Genomic DNA, 19,954 nt, shown 5'->3' with positions numbered 1-19,954 from the left:
AAAAATTATTTAACAAAATACTAGATATATAACAATATATATGATAAAATACCTCATACTGATTTCAGCAGAGGGCTCAAAAACAACATTAAAACAACCATAGTTGAGTCTGCCTAAGCTAATCTGATGTTGGGAATCTATTAAAAGTACTTTCAACAAAAGCTTAGACATACTATAATATACTGTATCTGTATCATAAAATACTACATGGTGGCAGCAGATTCCTACAAGATTCCAGTGGGCTCACAAACAACATCGAAACACAAATTAAAACAATTTAAAAAATTCCGCACACTGACGGTACGACAGCCAAAACAGAATTTTTCAGTGGCGCTGCTGTCCCCACGCCATTGTCGGCTGCATGTGTCAGTCATATTGTGCTGCTGTGCTTTGGTACAACAGAAATACCCCGGAGGATGTGTCCCACTCAGCTGTTTTGCCAGACGACTGGATTTTTGGCACAGAGAGAGACAGAGAGATTGAGGGAGAGAGAGGATGGCCTCCATTGTTGTCTGCTTGCTGGAATGATCGTGCACCTGCATGTTGCTGATGGTGGGATTTGCTGTACGTGTGTGTGTGTGGGTGTGGGTGTGGGTGTGTGTGTGTGAGTGAGTAAGTGTGTGTCAGTGGTGGACTATAACAAAGTACCTTATACAGCTTTATGGCAGCCAGTGTTCCCTACAACCCACAGTTCTATTATAATCTGAAACAAAATAAAGTTGACCATGTGTCTGTGTGTGTCGCTGTGTGGGCGGCGGCGCGGAGCAGTTGTCTTCTTATTCTAGTCATTGATTGTTTGCGCAAATCAATTGACTCAATGTGTTTAATTAGCTTGTGTCTATCCAGATATACGGAGCCGACTTGCGTGTGTGTGTGTGTTTACAACCTCCGCCTGTCTCTGTGTCCATGTTCTAGTGCAACATTCACACCCTGCTCATTCATCTGTTATTAGGTAGCAGCTGCCGGTCCAAACGGTGGGTGTGACATCATTGGTGTCATTGCCTTTTTGGCCATTGTTATTCAGCGGTAGCTCTCTGATACAAATTATGATTATCAGTCCAAGCTGAGCCCGGAGCACTCTGGCTAACAGCCTGGGTTTGACTGAACCCTGAGGTGAAGTCTAGCAACTCCCTCAGCACCAGGCCTGCAGGGCATCGGGTGTGTGTGTGTGTGTGTGTGTGTGACTGTGTGTGTGTGCATGCGTTAGTGAAAAAGGGAGGGGTTTGTGCACAAATTTGCTGGCCACCCTTCTATATCGCCCGATCACTGAGAATTGGTTAAAAGTATTCATACATGCACAAATGGTTACACATGTAAATCCACTTCACAGATATTGGCACACTATACGTATTATACAGATGTTTGTACAGTTGTGCGCACATGTCATGTGAATTTGAGCGTGTGTGTGTCTCTGTACAAACCTGTTTGTCTTCAAATGCTCATGTGTGCTTTGTTTTATTGCCTAATACGTGTCCGTCCGCTTCCCTTGTGGCTATATTTGCATGCTGCTCCAAAGCAACAGGGTTATTTAATGTTAACTCTTTTTTGGGACAGCTGAATGTCAGCAGATCCATTATCCTCTGTCTGAACTCCTCGGAGCAGAAATAGAGAAAAGCAAGAGAGAGAGAGAGAGAGAGAGAGAGAGAGAGAGAGAGAGAGAGAGAGAGAGAGATGAGGAGTGGTTCAGTGGATGGATGGCTGGACGGATGAATGGATGGATGGACGTCAGTGTCCTATGACACACTCTTGTTAACTGTCGCTTTCTGTCCTTCATGAATTATTCACTCGCAGTCTCTTTGCATGTCATAGCTGCTATCTTCTCTTCTCTCACAGATACTAATGGTCGGGCGATAATCGACCTTTATCAATACACTGATATAAGTATCGCACTATTTACACTATTTATATATTTTAAATCTAGATCTTTTCACTTCTCTTCATAATACGTGCAGTATATAAGTATAATTTACCTCGTTGTACATATTTTTAGCTCTTTTAGATCGTACAGCGAAAGAACACACTGTATTAGGCCCACAGAAGATCTAACTTCTCCAGACCCTGCGATGTCTCAAAGGTGTGTGTGTGTCGTGTTTGTGACCAGAGTCCAGTTGGAGTGGAAAGATGTGCACAGGGTTTGACCTGTCATATTGAAAAGTAGAACAGCTCCTATTTCCTGAGGCTATGTTCAGACAGACAGCCCCAAACCTGTTTTTGTTTTTTGCCATTTCCCGGTTGATTTTCAGAGGTATAGACAGCGAGCAACCACATGAAATGCGAGTTTTGCAAACAACACCCCCACCCCCCTTTTTTCCTTTTTTTTTGGATGGCCACCCCAAGATTTTCAGTGGCCCCTTCCAGCCCGCCCTACAAACTTCAAAATTCTTGGGGCGCCCCTGATTGTTTGGAGGGGAAGATAAGGGATGTATATTTCTTTGGTGCTGGAAAGCCATGTCACCAGCGTGCATAGTGACCGGCGCTGGCGTCGTTACAACAGCACCCAGATAGGGTGGTGATACCTGGAAACAAAAATCGGATCCGATCACCTGCAAGTAACGCAAAATGCACTCAGTCACACAGACAATGGTTGCATGTGAATACACGACATGTATATGAGCCCTTTTGCAACATGGAGAAGTTACAGTAAGAGGAAGGAAGTGTAGACAACATGAGTCATTACTGTTAATGGTGTTTTTTAACATCACTTACTGTATATTGCCCCTGAAAGGTCCCACCTTTCTTGTGTCAAAGTGTTGCAAAATCTTATTTCAAAATGCTGAAATTTGCCAATACAGGAGATCAGATGTCGGCAGACCCTCCCTGTTTATCTGATAAGTCACACGGGAATCTGGTGCAGTAGTCAGAGGCAGGGCAATGAAAGTGATGCTTTGGCTTGTTTGTTAAACGCCAATACATGCTCTACCGGAGCAACCTCCTGCATCCCTTGACTGTAAGTTCTGCCCTCCAGATATCCAGATGGCTGCTATGTCACACACAGAGACCATACATCCATTATATTTAGATGCACTTGATCACAGAAAATATATATATGCTGATGTCAGATAAGGACGACAGCAGTAAAACTGTCACCAGGCAAACATTTTCCTTTTTTATGACCTTGAAACAACTAAGCTGTAGTCACGTCCTTTCCCCTGTATTTTATTTCTGTTTCATTTTCCATTTATTTATTTTTCTCTATATAATAAGACGAGTTTTGAATCAAACATGCCACGAGTGTTGCTCTTATCTGTAGCAACAGCTGTATTGGTGCGGCTAATGTTGTGGACCAGGATGCTGAGGGAGGGAGCCTGTGATGAATGATCTATCCAGGGAGAGAGAGAGATAGAAAGAGATGGGCTGTCGGCCAACTAGGTTAGAGGTTTTATTGTTAATGTCTGCTTGGTCGCATGGAGACTACCTCGGATAAACACACAGACCTGAGAGCATGCACGCCCCTGGTCAAACACAATCTAGACAGCCTGGCGCTTAGTGAAATATGTATCGTGCCTTGTAGGCTCACTACAAACAGGACAATGTTTGGAGATGAATTTGCAAAATAAAGAGGGAGATGACAAGGTGTAAGACTTTAGAATCTCAGTGAAAGATATGAAATCTACAATGACCTTTATTGATCAGCCGGATCTAAAGCAATAAGACAGCACAAATCGTAGATGTGAAGCTACTACAGCATCTCCCAGGTTGAGAAAATAACAGTGGAAGATGTGACAGGAGGGCGAACGGAATATTGACAGCTTCTGGAGGATGATTCTGTTAACTCCTGATGAGCTCTGACATGCCAGGCCTCCCAGCAGCCCCTGGCACTCCTGTTCTCACCTCCATACATGAGCGAGCTCATCAAACTCCCCCCCTGCACCTTTTTACACATTTTATTGTGGCACCTTTTTTTCCGATTAAACATGCAAACACTGATAGACAGGGATCCATGCCAAAACACCCCGAGATCAGGCACACGCACAGACACATGTGAGCTCACACGCACACAGGCTGACACTCTCTTTCACTGTCAGTGAAGCTTAGCCTTTACTTTTTCTGCAAGAACCATTGGCAGCGAGGATGGAAAGACAGGAGGAGAAGCTCCAGAGAGAAGGAGAAAGAGAGAGGGAGGGAAGAATGGGGCTCTCCATCATGCTGTCACTAAGGTGCAGCTTTAGCAAGGAATAAAGAGTGTTTTTAAAAGGTGCTGCGAGGTGCAGCGAAGATGAGTCGGATAAATGACTTCTCTTTTTCATTCAAAGAGCCTGGTAAAGCCCACAGGGTCACTGCCTGTGTGTGTGTGTGTGTGTGTGTGTGTGTGTGTGTGGTTGTGTGTGTGTGTGTTTGTGGAGACAGAGAGAGAGAGGAAGAGAAACTGTGCAAGTATGAGAGAGAAGTTGTGGAAGCGTTCGAGCACACATGCAAGACCCAGACTTTATCCATGGCCGGCTGACGTTTTTGTTTCCCGTGACACTATAACATATTATGTTTTTTCTGGCTGTTGCCCCTCTCCTTTCAGCACTGAGTGGGAAAAGTAATGTAGTTCAGAGGGGGCATGTAAGGTGGAACAATGGCTCAAAAATATTGAATGAAGACTGAAAGGGAGCTCGGGTCTTAATGACAATAGGCCAGAGGTGGGGGTGAGGACTGATGATGTGAGGGGGGTGAGGCCAGATTGATGATACAGCTCTACTGGTTAAATATTATCAGGCTTCTTTTTTCATGTACCAACCCCCCATCCTGTCCTGGTATCACACAGAGAATGGTAAGATGTGGCCCGGCTAATGATCTGCCCATCTGAGCCATTCACTTTTTGTATTAGCCCATTTACTTACTATTGAGACACTCCCCCTCTCCCCGGGTTCACAACACAGATGGTTTGGGTAGCCATAGTGACTGCCGAGCTTTATTTACATCAGTCCAAAGCCCTTCTGTGAAGTTTTGTCACAGATGGAGTGAATTGTCCCAACAAACAAGCAAACATGGACCATTTAAAGTATTTTTTTATTTCAGCTTTTTGATATGAAGGCGAGGGAAAAGTACTTTCTTTGAAACGTATTCCCTATAAAATGTAGTGAATGGAAAGAGCTTAAAGGAGCACTATGTAGTTTGGGGGAAGGAATTTTAATTAGAAGTGAAAAATCTGACTGATTTTATGCCTAAACAACCTAAATAAAAATTTGTTCACACGACTGAATAAACTGAACTGACAAACTGACCTTAAAGGACAGCACAACTTCATGCTGTTTTACTTTGTTTATATGTGGCGGACCCTGCCACCTGTCTGGCTTTAAACAGTGATCTGGGGACCTTATTTTCCTCCCAGAACAGCTTGTTTATTCAGTTACGGAAAATATCAATATTTCTAATATAAGTCTGAATTTCTTCTCCAAAACAGCAAAGTGCCCCTTTAGGGCTACCTCCTCTTTGACAGCTCTATTTGCCAATACAGATGTGTTTGCTTGAGAGTCGTGTCACACATATCGTGGATTGCCAAGATATGTGTAAGATTGTTAAGCAACAGCACGCAACAGTTGCTCCGTGTTGAGAGATGGGATGCACGTTTTGGCATATGATAAGTCATGTGATGCTGGTTCATGATTTGAGTAGTTCCCTATTTTTCGCCGGTGTTTGTTTTTGCATTGAATACCAAGCCAGGGCCTGAGGGCAAAGAGTTTGACATTGATATGAATTTTCACAGCAGCTCTCTGGGTTTGTTATCTGGGACCGACAAAGGACGAGCCTCTCTGCTGAAGCCTGTGGCTTATCCGAGCAAACCCTCTGAAAAACAACCACAGAGCAACAGAATCTGCACTCTGATATGGCGCCTTTCACTGTCGGGGTTATCCACGACTCACAGACGAAATTGACCTGTGCACACCTCTGGGACTTGTGGGTAAAAAGGGCTGCCTCTCATCCAATTATCTCCTCTCTTACATACACATAAATATATATACACATGCACAAACACACACACACACACACACACACATACACGCACACACATTAGGGCTGGTGGACAATAATAGAGAGGGTGATGGCAGAGAGAGGGGAGTAGCTGCTCCATCTACATTCCCTGTGCCCCCCCCTTCTTTTGAAATGCTGATGACACCTCCTCCCTCACCCTCATCGCTCTGCTCCCTTCTCTTTTAATGTGGCAGAGTCATCCATTCCATTAACCCTCTTCCCCCCCCCCCCCCCCCCCCCCGATACCTCCCTATAAAAGGCAGGGGTAACAGGGGCCACAGTAGTGACGATGGCAGGGGCATTTGTCATGCTCTGAGCCACAGCAGTCTGTTGCTCTCCCGTGGGCCTTTGTTGTCCCCCCAGCTCCCAACTTGCTGGCTAAGCAGGGGATTTCACATGTTTCATTAACATCTGAACCAGCTCGGCACTTTTTGTACATTTCACATTGCTTGGCGGGAGCGGCGCGTGGACGCACACCTGCACACGCTCAGAAACATCAAAAAAGTGGGATGCAGCAAGCACATGTGTGCAGGAGAGAGCAGTCAGGGCAGAATTAGACGGTCGTATCGCCCACACACATGCACTCACAACCGTTTCGATGAGTGTTGAATGCACATTCAGCCTGCAGTTATCCAACCTCTGCGCGGTTCGTGGCACACATTCGCTCTTTGTACAAAGCACAACAACCAGCGTGCCCTGCCCGGCGCCGGCGTCAGGGGCACCACTCAAGTGGAGGTCACTCGCCGAGGCGTTATAATGCTTTTGGGCTGGGCACAACAACACTGAGGGCAATCCACTTAAAGCGAACCCCCCCCTCCCGCCTCCTCTCATATCCCCTCCAGGCCACCCTGTGCATCACACTTCTGAATGGAAAACGGGATATCGGCCCTCTGCAGCACTTCAAAACCTGGAAAGAGAGAAGGCAGGAGAGGGGTGAGGGGGCGGATGGGGGCGGGTGTGGGGGTTTCATGTAAGTGATACAGAGCTGCTTTTTTAAACATGGTGCCTCGACAGCCAGACAGCAGTGCCTAAGATCTCTGTTAGTACGAGATGAAACGGCTCGAATCAGGCGACACAGGCAAAATCAAAGCTTGAAAGAGTGTTTTGATGAGGAGACGACTTTTTTGATTTTCCCCGCTCCCACATTTTCTCACTTCATCTGTCTTCTTTGTGAACTCTGAGTGACGGCCCACAAGGGCAAGTCTGCGGTCAAGAACCTGGATGCAGGAAATGTAGAAATGAATGGCATCATAATGAGATAAATAGGATTCAGCTTGAGTTGTAATTGCATTAGCGATGCCGATTTTGGAGTGAGTTTTGGCAGAGCAGAGATGTGAACCGAGGTCCTAGTTCTGCCAGCCTCTTCCTGCTCTGCTCTTCACTAGCGCTCACTGCTTTTTCCTCTCTCCCTCTGCGCTGTCTCAGAGCCGATCTCTTGCTCCTAGCCTCATCGTACTATTTACCAATTTGTCGCCGATTATTTAGTTAAGTTATTTAGTCTATTTTTATGTGAGGCACCTAGATTTACAAATTTGTGTGATCTCGCAAATCCATCATGCCCGGCTACAAGCTATGCGTACTGATGTCATACGACACTGAAGCTGACGAAAGTAAACATTGGTTTGATGGCATGTATTATGTAGTCATTGTATGGTCTCCTTTGCACTTCCTTGTCACTCAAATACTGCAAATGGCTGTCTACGTGTTGGTTAAACTCACTAAGCGATAAAATGGAAAACAAACAAAACAAACCGGTAATCAACAAGGAACATTACAACTGCAGTTGTTAGATGGACTAAATCAAACCCACTTCTTTGTACCGAGAGATGTCAGAGCCCACTGATCTTTACTCTCCTCTACTTTCCTTTCAGTCTCTTCTCATCATCCTCCTCTCACAGTTGCTCCTTGTGTCTGGGTTTGATTCTGTCCCTCTTGTCTTTCTTAATAGAATTAGCCGTGTGTCCATCCGTATGTACTAAACATCTCCCTGTTTCTGACAGCTAATGGGGGCCATTCCAAGTCCAGGATGACTGATATTGAGATATCCTTCCTCCAGGGTAACATCCATAGCAATTTTCCCTTGATTTGCTGAGTGATGGACTCGGTGCAAAGGAACATAGACCTAATGATCATTGCGGAGATGGGCCCTCTAACTCAAGGCTGTAGAGTGTGGACGATTACAAGCTATACAATGAGCTCTGCCTCCTCCTCCCCCATCCCTCTCTCGCTTTCTCTCCCTCTGCTGAGGTATTTCTAGAATGCCGTCGGCCATGATGGATTTATGAGTAGGCCATACTTTGGTAAACACCAATGGTGGGCAGCTTTGTCCTCCCCCCGTGATATAGTGAAGGTCCCCATAAAAAATGGGAAAACCAGGTTACGGCCACCATAGAACTGGGCTAAACAATAAAAGGCTTTATGGGCAGATATGGCCCTGTACCATAAATGCTGGAATCTGCTGTCAGAGGGATATTAAAGGGATAATGACGGGGGGTAGCTTTCACAAAATCCCTGCAGCCACTAAGAGGGTCTGCTAAGACAAGACACACACACACTGAGGATAGCAAATCACAGATGTGGCAATCTATACAACAGTTTGACTTTGGGTCAGGTTTAGCGTGTGTGTGTGTGTGTGTGTGTGTGTGTGTGTGTATCCAGTAGACTGACAGAAAAGGAGGTGGAAGCAGTGCAGTGTTCATCGATAACTGCAGCTTGTTCTCACATCGAAGGGTCGGGCCCTCATTACACATTGGCTCGCCGTCGGAGAGCACAGCTGTTGGGTTTGGCTGGTGCTGCCTGTACAGGCTACACAGAACCAGCTGTGCAAACAAACACACACATACACCCACGCTGAAACCATAATGGCGGTAAGGGCAACGGAGTGGTAGCAGACAGGTCGCTTGAGTTTCAGGCAGGAGCAAAGGTACGCCGGGCGCATGCTGGCACGCACCCACGGGAGATGTGGTCCAGGTTTGGGGAGTGGCAGGAGGAAGGAAGGTCGCCGCTGGGGCCATGCCAGGGATAGGAGTGGGGGTGGAGGGGATGATGGTGCCGATGATCATGGTTGTGGGATGACGCTGCTGACTTGCAGGCGGCATGTTTTTGCCCCACAGCATGACGGAGACCTGGACATCTCCTTGGGGGGAGGAATGGCAAAGGGAGCACTTTTTACTGCTTCCTAACAGCCCTGATTGGGCTTAAAAAAGAAGGAGAGTGGGGGCAGTAAAAATAGTTTGACACCCTCAAGGTCCAGTCGGCAATCTCCTCTCCGCCTTCACCCATAAAACTCTTTGAATTCCCTCCTAAAATCCCTCTCCCCCACTCTCCCCCCCATCTCTCCGTTGGACTCTCAGTTCTAGTCTTGCCCCGAATCAAGGACGCTATGTTTACCGCTTGTGGCATCCCTCTATTATTTGCCCTTACATAACCGCCTATTTTGGCGAAGCCTTTACCGCGTCCGAATGACGCTTTAATCAGGCCTCTCCATCGGTTTCCTTGGACTTCATGCAACAATTCTTTGAAGCCCGAGCCATGCAACCAAGGCTCTCCTCTCGGTGTAAAGCTAGGGGAATTAGACTCAATCTCATTCTGTCTGGCATCGCTTCCCGCCAGAGTACTTTTCCATGTTCTTAGGAGTGTGGCGCTTATAGGTGCTGGCTCAAGAACGGCCACCTGGACGGGTGAATTAACGTGGGCGGGACCTCATGTGACTCCCTTCCTTTTTACTTTACACATACATGAAGACGCAATGTAGACAACTGGTCACTCTCACTCCTGACACACTCGTGGCACAGGTTCTCAAGCAATTAAACTCTATAATGTGTATGCACGTGTGTGTGTTTGTTAAGGACGAGTCACTCTCATGTAGACTGGACAAAACCTGGCACCAAACCAGCACTTATTGATGTAATTAATCTAATCCACTTAACTATCCTCTACTCGGAGCACTTCCTGCTCCCTCCTGTGAGTATAAAATTACTACAACTATTTTATTTGAGGCACCTGGATGTATACAGCTCTCTTGAACAAAGATTAAGTGACTCTTTTGTTTAAAAATAAATATTGAAAAGCTGCAGGCATTTTTTTTTTTTCTTCTATGTTTGTAATCTTCCCTGCCCTTCTATAATAAGCAACGATCAACAATCTGTTATCTCCTAGCTTGTTCTGTGCTATCACAGGGTATTACCCGAGGATAAATGCTCTCCCCTCGGAGAAGAAAACAGAGCCTGGATGGAAAATTAGCATTTTCTGACAGCCATTACTCATAGGGGCTAATCCTGTCAAGGAATGTGTGGCTGTGCTATCAGTGCAGGCGAGGGGTCGCCGCGGCCCAGGCCTGCACACTGGGCTCTTATCAGGCAGGGTAAACACACTGGGGCCTGCATTAAATAAGTGTCACAGTCAGTGGGGGCGGAGCAGGCCAAGCCCCCCTGCCAGGCTCCATGCAGATAATCCCTCTCAAAAAACTGTGTTGGTCAGACCCAGCTGTGGCCTGGTGGCTCAGGTGGTAGGGAAAGTGGGGGAGGAGAGGTATTGTTCAGGCGCCAGTGTAGATTACAATGCAAGTCACACTGTGTTTTTCAGCCACATTGTGATAGTAAAACAGTAGGAAAATCATTAAGGTTGCACGTTCAAGGGGTCGTTGAGAGGGCATAGGTGGGTTTTTCAACTGCTTAATTTCTTGGGGCACTGGTGAGACCAATGAAATCTTTAGGCGCACCTGACAAATTTTGGGGGTCTCGTGCGACAGAACTCTCGCAGAGGTCAAATGAGTCCAGCATTAGGTGAAAAAGTAGATCAGCTCTGCCTTTTGGGCATGTGCAGGCAACTTGAGCCAGCAGCTACACTATAGATGACAGGACAGTCACAGGTCAAAGCTTTTGAAAAGCTCAGTTTCCCTGTCAACACCACAACGCGAGACGGCTGATGTGTTTGTGAAAAGTTCGGCTGTCTTTGCGGGAGCGTGACCTCGCCTGTCAGTCGACTCTTTCAGCATTAGCATCACCTGAATATGAAAAGGAGATGCGCCTTTGCAGTTGTGCTATGTTAACGTTGGCGTGGACTCAAAGCCTCGCGCATGACACGGCCGCATGCTCAGCATAACAAGTTGCAACAATGTTGCATGGAATGCTGCAGAGTAAAGGCGGAGTGACATTTTATCAGAGGTGGTGCAACCCGGACGGCAACAACAACTTCCTGGACGTCCCAGCTGGGACTCCACTGCGAGAAAAAAAAAAGAAGTAAAAGTATCAGTCACCATGACTGGGTGACTTTGCCACTTTTGTTGCTTTGATGTGCACTGGGCTGAAGTGAGGCGCCTCTCTGGGCAGCACTCGAGGAAAAAAGCGCAATGGTGTAACACTCAGCGTACAAGGTGGGAAACCTTGAATAATGTGGGATGAGAGCGAGCCAGAAAGGCGAATCCGAGTCAGCCATTGGGTCACCAGGAGGTGAGGCTGCCTACTTCCCTGGGTTCAGGGAAAGTTCAGCCGCATAGCATTAGGCAAATTAGGGAGACAGGGTTGGGGGAGAAAAAAAAAAATCGGAGGGTAGGGACTGATGAGAGCAGGGGGAAAGGGTCAAATTAGTTGGAAGGAGGAGCCCAAAATAAAAAAAAAAGAGTGAGAACATTGAGGGGAACTTCCAGGAAAAGAAGCAGAGCGATAGAATCTGTTGCAGCACTCATTATGTCCATGAACTCTGTGTAAAGATATGACAGACTCATTACAGAGCTTATATAACTTAATCACGTCCTCAAATACGTCCCTGTTTAAAGTCCCCGCACCTACATTCGAGGGAGCTGCTGCCACCCACCACCACCACCTCTCCACCTACCCCCCTTTAACACTCCCATGCAAGGGCCCGGGTTTCGACAGAGGGAGATCCACGGTGACGTCCCTGAAGGGGTTAAACGGAGGAGGAGCAAAGCCATGAAAAGAGACTGATGAGGGCTGGGAGAGGAAGAAAAAAAAAAGGAAAAAAAAAAAAGAATCCTAGTGGAGGTGGAGCCAAAGCCCTCAGCTGCTGTGCCTTGTCACATTTTTGCAGAACATGATAGCCGCACGATTTGGTGTGGGAATGATTTAGGCTTCTCTCTCCCCCTTTTTTTTTGCAACAACAACAACAACAACAACGACGACGAAAACAAATAAATACAAAAAAACGAAGCGCCGCTCTGCGTGTTTCATGCGAAGCCGGACATCCGAGAGGCTGAGAGCGGGGGTCCCGGCCGAGGAGAGCCGCCGGTTGTTGTGGCGCACGGAGGGAGACCGGTTCATTCACGGGGGTTGACAGGAGTCCACCCCACGGCGGGGCGCAGGCGGGACAAGCGGCCGGTAACACCCAGAGGACTGAGCCGCGGCTAGACGGGAATCTTCCTCTCACATATCTGCGCCCGATCGTCCAGGAGGGACCCGCGTCCTCTCCTCTTGGATTTTAACCCTCTTCATGGTGTGGATACAGCCTCAGATGTTGCTCTCGGTTTGAGCAAGCAGGCCGAGCGGGACCGACCACATTCTGCTGAAGTTGCTCGGCTTTATTTATTATTATTTTTATATACATTTTTTTTTTTAAGTGCATAACTCGCGTCGGGACAGCATGCAGACTGTGCTTTTAAATTATGTTTTCAAACTGAGCGCAGCCGATTAGGGGGGTGCTCCAGAGACACGCCGACCCTACTCCTTTTTATCGGTTTAGCTTCTTTTTTTCTTTTTCTTTCCTCGATCAACGCCAGCTAAATGAGAGCGATGCCAAACGTTCAGATGTCCCCGGCGTGTCTGGATTTGTCACTTTTCCCTCGATTTTGATGCAGTTTCCCCCCCTCCGTTTGGCCCCCTCTCCGGTTTCTACCTCCGCTGGTGGCGAGCTGAAAACCACACGGCTCGTGTGTTCCTGTGTGCGCCACGATAGTTCGTTTATTATTATTTTTGTTTTGTTTTTTCCCTAGATATAATAACAACAATAACACCAATAATATTAAAAAACACACTCTCCCCCCGCCCCTTGCTGCTGCTATCGTCCTGCACCGTATGATGTATGAGAGCGTGGACGTCGTGGGACTGAATCCCAGCCCGAACCCGTTTTTAATGATGGATTACTACAACCAGAGCAGAGGATGCTTGATCCCGGAGAAAGGACTGGTGCCCGGGGCGCCCCATCCCTACAGCACGTCCATCAGAAACCAGCACTGGAACGGCTCCAATCACTGTAGGTGCCCTGAACTTCATTTCACTAATTGGGGGGAGTAGGGGGCGAGTTACAGCCTCTGTGATCGTGTGTGTGTTCATGATCTACATACAGACAGCGTGTTTTCACATATCGATCAGAATTATTATAATATTATTATTATTGATAATGATCCAGCGCTACCAACTCTTGTCTCATCTCAATTATTTAAAGGCCCTAATATGCGGAAAACACCGCTGCATGTTAACGCCACCACCGAGCTCCATAACTGCATTATATATACTTGACCCACTTTCGGCTCCCTGTTTCCTGCCTCTCTCTCTCTCTCTCTCTGTGCGCCCAGGCTCTGGTTCTCTTCTCTCTCTCTCTCTCTCTCTCTCTCTCTCTCTCTCTCTCTCTCTCTCTCTCTCTCTCTCTCTCTTTTTTTTATATTATTTCTGAGAGAAACCTTTTTGCGAGTCTGCGGCGCTGCCACTGATCCACGTTTATCCCGGAGCTTTCGTCGTTTCCTGAAATATGCACTTGATACAAACAAGGATTTTTTTTTTCTCGAGCCGTGCCAGCGTTAATCAGATCAAACCGTCCTGCCAGTGTTATTCCCCCCCCCCAGGGTTCCTCCTGGTAATCTGGATAGCAGCACCCACAGGCCACATTGAAGCGGCCGCCTCGACCGGACACTATTAAATGTTCCAATCAGGCCTCCCGCTAATTAAATATATTTTAAAAAGCAGTAATTTATCTTTAGACAGGTAGCCCAGAGGTCAGCGCTCACAGCACACGGTGTGCCGCCGAGTGTATACAGCTTAATGATTTAAATCAGGCTCCTCCTGATGTCTTCACGTTTTCTGTCACAACACGTGTGTTTGCGACAGTGTTTTTTTAAAAACATTTGCAATCAGATGTACGTTCTCAGTGGCAGAGAGAGATGGTGACAGGCTTCCTGCCGCCTCTAAAAATAGCATGTCAGTGTCTGATGGTGCTTTTTAAAGGTGCACTGTGTAGTTTTGGGGGAGACATTTTAATCAGGAGAGGGAAAAAATGCCTTGATTGATTTTTTTTAAATTTTTTTATGCCTAAACAAACTAGATTAATAATCTCTCTTCGTTTTCATGAATGAACAAACTGAATAAACAAGCTAACCGTAGATTGCAATACAATTTTATACAGTTTTACTTTGTTTATATGTGGCGGACCCTGCCACCTTTTCTAGCTTCAAACGGTGTTCCGGGGACTTTTCCCCCAGCGAGTTAATCAGCTGGTGGAAAAGATCAGTATTTCTCAGTTTTAGAAACTGCATTATTAATACTGTAAATATAAAAAAATCTGAGTTTGAATTTCTTCTCCAAAATGTCCATTTTAAAATCTCAGTCAGACTTTTTTTTTAGTGTGTGATTCAGCCAGTGCGTGTGTGTGTGAGTGTGTGTTGAGTAACCGCCGCCAGTCATGGGAGATTTCAGTTTATTGATAGGGTATCTGCAGCAATAAGAGAGAGTTTTATTGCAACAACAAAGTATCACAGAGGCCCTTCCCATTCTTCACCTCAAAGGAGCTGCACTGCACAAAGCTCGAGCAGGCCCCTTTAGAACAGATAGCTCTGTTGTCTTTCACAGCTGAAGGAGTGTAAAAAGCAGGAATCTCCACAGGCCCTTAAGGGCCAATTTCCTCCTCGTCTCAAGACTATAGAAACACACGACAAAGGGGAAATTTAAACAGGAATTTCTGGGTGTTTGGCAGCGACAACAAAAGCACTAAAAAAAAAAAAAAAAGGTCCTGTTTGTGCTGTATTCTCCCTCTCCTCCGTCTTCTTCGTTTTGTGCTGCTTGTTTTTCCAAGTCAGATGAGATTAGAAAATTCCTCTTGACTGGGAGGACGAGTCTCATACATTTTTCAGAGCAGATACCCGGTGAGCTTGATAGTATTTATCGAACTGGGCCAGTAAACAGCTCTAGTGGCAGCATTGATTCAAACCATGTGAGCTCGTCTGAGGGAAGCTGTGGGGGTTTGGCCCAGGAAAAGACCTCTGATCCCTCGCTCGACTCCACATTGTATTGCTCAACGGAGGAGTCGCGGGGGGAGTGTGTGTGTGTGTGTGTGTGTGTGTGTGTGTGTGTGGGTGTGTAGGTGGGTGGGGGTTAGCATAGCTGCTCTTTGCCTTACTGCTTGAATGTAATAAAAAATTTAGTGCACAACCGGCGAGCGGTGGCAGTGGTGGTGGTGGGGTGGGGGGGGGTTAGAGTAGTGAGGCACAACATCCGTTAGTGTCATCACGTGGCTCGGAGGCTTATTGGATCATTGGGGTAGAAAACAAAACAGAGCAAGAATTCTATATATTTTTTTTTTTTAAACCTCCCTTTGCTTAAGCAGGAATCCAAACCGGTCAGGCTCAAAAGCACGAGACCGTCTCAAAAACATCAGCCAGCTTCATCTTTTTCTGGACTCTTTATAAATACAAACTTCACAGACAGTAGTTTCGTGGTATGTTATCCTCTGCACGTGGGCTCAGAAACAGATTGCTGGTGGAGCCTAACATTTTTTCTTACCCCCTCTGTGCTTTTCCCTTTTTGGTCCTCTGTTTTTTCAACCTCTCCACATTGGATGTAACTATTCATTACAGGCTTTACAGACGAGCTCTCTGGCTCGAAGAGTGCACTCAATGACATCTTGGCTGAAGTAAACGGCCTCCTGGACCCATTAAGAGGCCGGGCACAAATCCAGATCATATGGAGGCTTCATCCCTGATGTTATTGTCCTTTAAAGATGCTGCCACTTCGGTTGTTTGACTCTTTCCATCCAGCTGCTGTCAGCGCAGGTTAGCCCAGTCACAAGCAGTGACAGCAAGCCGCTTCTAATCTGGTTATATTCAGAGCAGCGATGCTGAATCTTTATGGTGAAAAGGCGCTGGTCTTTGCAGATTAAATGCACTTTTTTTTCCCCCCCCGAGTGCCTGTCAGAATCCTTACGGCAATTATGGGCTCATGCATGAAAGAATGTGCGTGGCCCTGTTCACATGACTGTCACACACTTAAAAAAATGGGGGGTATGAAGGAAAGAGGGATTGCACAGGGGGGGCTCAAATGCTCAGCAGCCCATAGGCTTCTTGCGCTTTGTTTTTTTTTCTCATGCTGTCCGCAGACAGAAAGAAAGCGGTCACCAGGGATTTCCATAGAGAGAAGGACGAACTTTAGCCAGTTTGTCTCCAGAGGGCAAGGGCTGCCAAGTGGGCTATTGGACACGAGCGCTGCTGTTTGTCTGAGGGGCAAGTGACGGGCAGCTTAATCTGACTCATGTGGTATTTAAGTGCGGAAGTCCTTTTGCCTAGCAGGAGACAAGGCAAGAAAAACCAGATGGTATTTTATTGTTTTTTTTCGGCACTACAGACTGTAAGAGCAGGAGCAATTTCGGGCGGTGATGAAGGGGGAGGTTGAAGGGAAAAAAAAAGCAAGAAAGTTTGAGGTCCACCGGTGAAGTGCAAACCCATGTGTTTTCTCTTTCCGAGAGGCTGCAGCATCAACAGTGTCCGTAATTGTTTGTGCTTGTTAGACAGCAACATGGAAAACTGTGGGTGATGTGTTTGGACTCTGCGCAGCCCGGCAGATTGGCATTGGCCTTGTGAGCGAACTGCAAATATCACTTCCTCCCCCCCCCCCTCTTTATTTATATATGCAGATTTTCCTTGGCAAGTGTGCGCTGAGAATTGGGAGAAACATGAACAACAGAGCATAAACAGAGAGGGGCTCGTCCTGTCCCTGAGCAGAACTGGCCGGAGTACTGTCGGTTCCTGACATTGAAGGAAGGTCGCTGTCGTAATCAACTGGAGAAAAGATCGGCTATGACGGCAGGATATAAAGCGCCGCATTTCTTTTCTTGAACAGTCCACTCAGGATTTGTTGGCATAGCTGGTTACATCTTACTCGAATTATTCATTTTGATTTTGTTGACACGACGCAGTATTGAAAATCCCATCTCTCTCTTTGGTTTCCTGAACTGCTGCAGTGTTTGTCCCTGAGCCTTATAACGCTGCCTGCGTGCTCTTTAACACCCGTACACCTGGGTGCTTTCATGGACAGGCTGATGAGCGAATGGGCCTTTCCTCCTGGGGGGCTTTGATGATCCCAAGCGCATGGGCCTGGCAGGATGGATGGACAGCATTGAGGCAAGGTCCCCTGCTCTTCCGGGGAAGGGAGGCGTCAGGCGGGCCCTTCATAGCGCCACGTCTGCCTAACCCCCTTTCAGCCGGTGGCGACAGTGATTTACTAACCTGAACGCCTCAGAGAGCAAGTGTGTGTGTGAGTGAGAGATCAGCGCGTCCACAGGAACACGCCTGCTTTCACCTTCAGGTGAACATCAATAACGCGTTTTGTCATCAAGGTATGTTTGTAATGACACAGGGGTGAAGGGAGTTCAACAGCGCTGCAGCCGTTCTCCTGTGAAAGGCCGCGGGGCAGCATTTCACAACCTGCCATCACTCGCTCCCGAAACGCCACCTTGCCACCAACCTTCAAAGCTGTTGCGCCACTTTTTAATGCGGTTTGTCGTGACTAGAGATGCCCACAGAATGTGATGTTCACCTGGAGCGACGGAGATTGTCGTTTGAAAGTGCCCCTTTGCTGTTTAAAGGGGCACTATGTAGTTTTGTGTAACTGAATAAGCAAGCTGTTCTCATAAAAATAAGGTCCCGAGAACACTCTTTGAAGCTAGAAAGGTGGCAGGGTCCGCCAAATAAACAAAAATATGTGTTATCCTTTAAGGTGAGTTTGTTTATGCAGTTTAGGCAGTCATGAACACGAAGAGTTTGTTTATTTAGTTTGTTTAGGCATTATCTGATCTGCCAATGATCTTTCTTCTGAAAATGTCTTCACCAAAACTACAGAGTGCACCTTTTAAGTTGTGTTAAGTGGGTGTGCTCCGCCACCTTGAACACTGGCAGAGCAACTGGCTTTTGGAGACAAACAATGATATAGCTGACTGGAAACTTTCAGTTCCTCTGGGGAGAGGGGGGGGGGGATGGGTTGGCATAATGCAGCGTCATTCCATATCTAACATGTCAGAAATTCAGCCTGTTTTTGTCTGGGCCGTCTTTTTTGTGAACACACGGACGCACGCTCAGACCCACCGATGGGCCCCAGCTTGTTTGTAGAGAGAATTAGCCCGAGGCCTCAGACAGAGTGTACTGTACACCAGTTTGGTTTGACGCTAAATCCCCAAACAAGGGTAGGTGTACACTGCAAAGCCCCCTTTGATGAGCAAAGCAGGGCTCACAAAAGATCCAGGCAGTGTCATTGATTCATCAGGGCTTAAAGAAGGCAGCTGATTGCAGACATTGTGACATGGGGCCGTAATCTCGCTATCATTAATTACAGTCTCCGCGCTGTCTGTCCTTTTATACACACACTAACCCACCCACACACACACACACACACACACAATCACACACACACACACATATATATAGGGGATGAGAGGGAGATCGAAACAGTTCAGGTTAAAGGGGGGTTCTACCCTCTAAAATATTCATAGCTTCTTCATTTAAATCAATTCGGCTCTACGGGGGCAGTCGAGCGTCAACTGTCAGAAATTGAGCTGGGCCTGTTGTAATCACTTCTTTACTTATCTCTACAGATGGCTTGTTCGCAATGGGCTCTGCATGGCCAGCTCACCAGCACATTGAGCTCCCTCTCTCTCTCTCTCTCTCTCTCTCTATCTCTCTCTTTTCCCATCTCTACGCCCCATCTCCATGTTTCATCCCCACCCTCTCATAATGGAACACACATAAATTCATCTGGGTATTGAACCAGGGACATTCATCACCCCAGAATTCATCTGCGAGGCATTTTCATTCCCAAAGTGTCTCCTTTCTCCCCCCCACTTTATCTCTCTCTCCCCTCTCTGTTTCCCATCTCCATGGTTGCCTTCTCCGCATGGCAAGCCTGAGCTGGGCAGTCAGTGTCGCGATTAATCTTTAATGCTCGCCTGCCCTAATTTTTCCTCATATTTTACAAGATTTCCTGCCCTCCAACCCCCCTTTTGCCAGCATCCTGCTATATATAGAGTGATTACATGGAATGTTGCCTTGTTTCGTCAGTCGCGGACGACCACTGGCTGCCTCTGCCTCACACACACTCTCAGGCCTCTCGCTGCAGGGCTGCTTCCACCGAACACGCTCACCCCCCGGTTTCCCTTTGGGGATCTGTGGTAACATCACATGGATGACAACTCTGTACACCTCAAGTGCTTCACACAAACACACCGCAGTGGAATGCCCTCCTATTTAGAGAGCGGGACAACCGAGGAAATAGGGTAGAGGTTAGTATGCTAAAAATACAAGAGCCTGGCACTTCTCCTGCCGTCTGGGCAAAAAATAGCAGCGTGTTGCTGCCGTCTCAGTCAGCGTTGTTAACTAAGGGCTGAGGGAGAGCAGCTCTGCCCGGCTCGTGTTTGTGTTTGATGTGTGAAAGAAGACGGAGCTCTGAATCACACGCTTTGTGCCCACAGAAAACAAAGTCCCCTCGGCTACAACTGTGCTTTTAATAAGTTCAGAGCAGATCGAGAGATAGAAGAGATGTCTCAGTGTTTCAGATGATCTCATCGCGGTTAATAACTGGAGTCCTTATTTGCCTGGTGTCAGTGTCTTTAACAGGCCCCCGGGGAGCACGCTGGGGAAGGTTGAAGGTAGACAGGCCCTTTCTGTATGTCTTGATTTATAGAAGCCTCTCACTTAAGTAACTTCAGATATCCATATTGTGTATCTTCTCCTCTGTCATGTCGTTCTGGCCCAGCCCAGCTCAGCTCAGCCTGTCTCAATATGGTCCCA

The 19,954-nt window shown here is 47.0% G+C and overlaps 1 protein-coding gene across 4 annotated transcripts in view; it reads left to right on the top strand.

The window, feature by feature from the left end:
• raraa (retinoic acid receptor, alpha a) overlaps window positions 1–19,954 on the top strand; it is a 149,044-nt gene that overhangs the window by 92,950 nt on the left and 36,140 nt on the right. Inside the window, exon 1 of one of the 4 annotated variants that reach the window (XM_030400689.1) lies at window positions 11,124–13,164. The exons of 2 other annotated variants lie outside the window; for them this stretch is intronic. In XM_030400689.1, coding sequence (XP_030256549.1) covers window positions 12,987–13,164 — 178 coding nt within the window. In that variant the 5' untranslated portion in view covers window positions 11,124–12,986. Of the gene's footprint in view, window positions 1–11,123; window positions 13,165–19,954 lie in introns of those variants that run through there. One more of the 4 variants, XM_030400691.1, reaches the window with a different exon arrangement.

The sequence above is a fragment of the Sparus aurata genome, chromosome 20 (assembly GCF_900880675.1).
Source record: "Sparus aurata chromosome 20, fSpaAur1.1, whole genome shotgun sequence".
NCBI lineage: Eukaryota > Metazoa > Chordata > Actinopteri > Spariformes > Sparidae > Sparus > Sparus aurata.
This window is presented reverse-complemented; position numbering and strand designations above follow the sequence as displayed.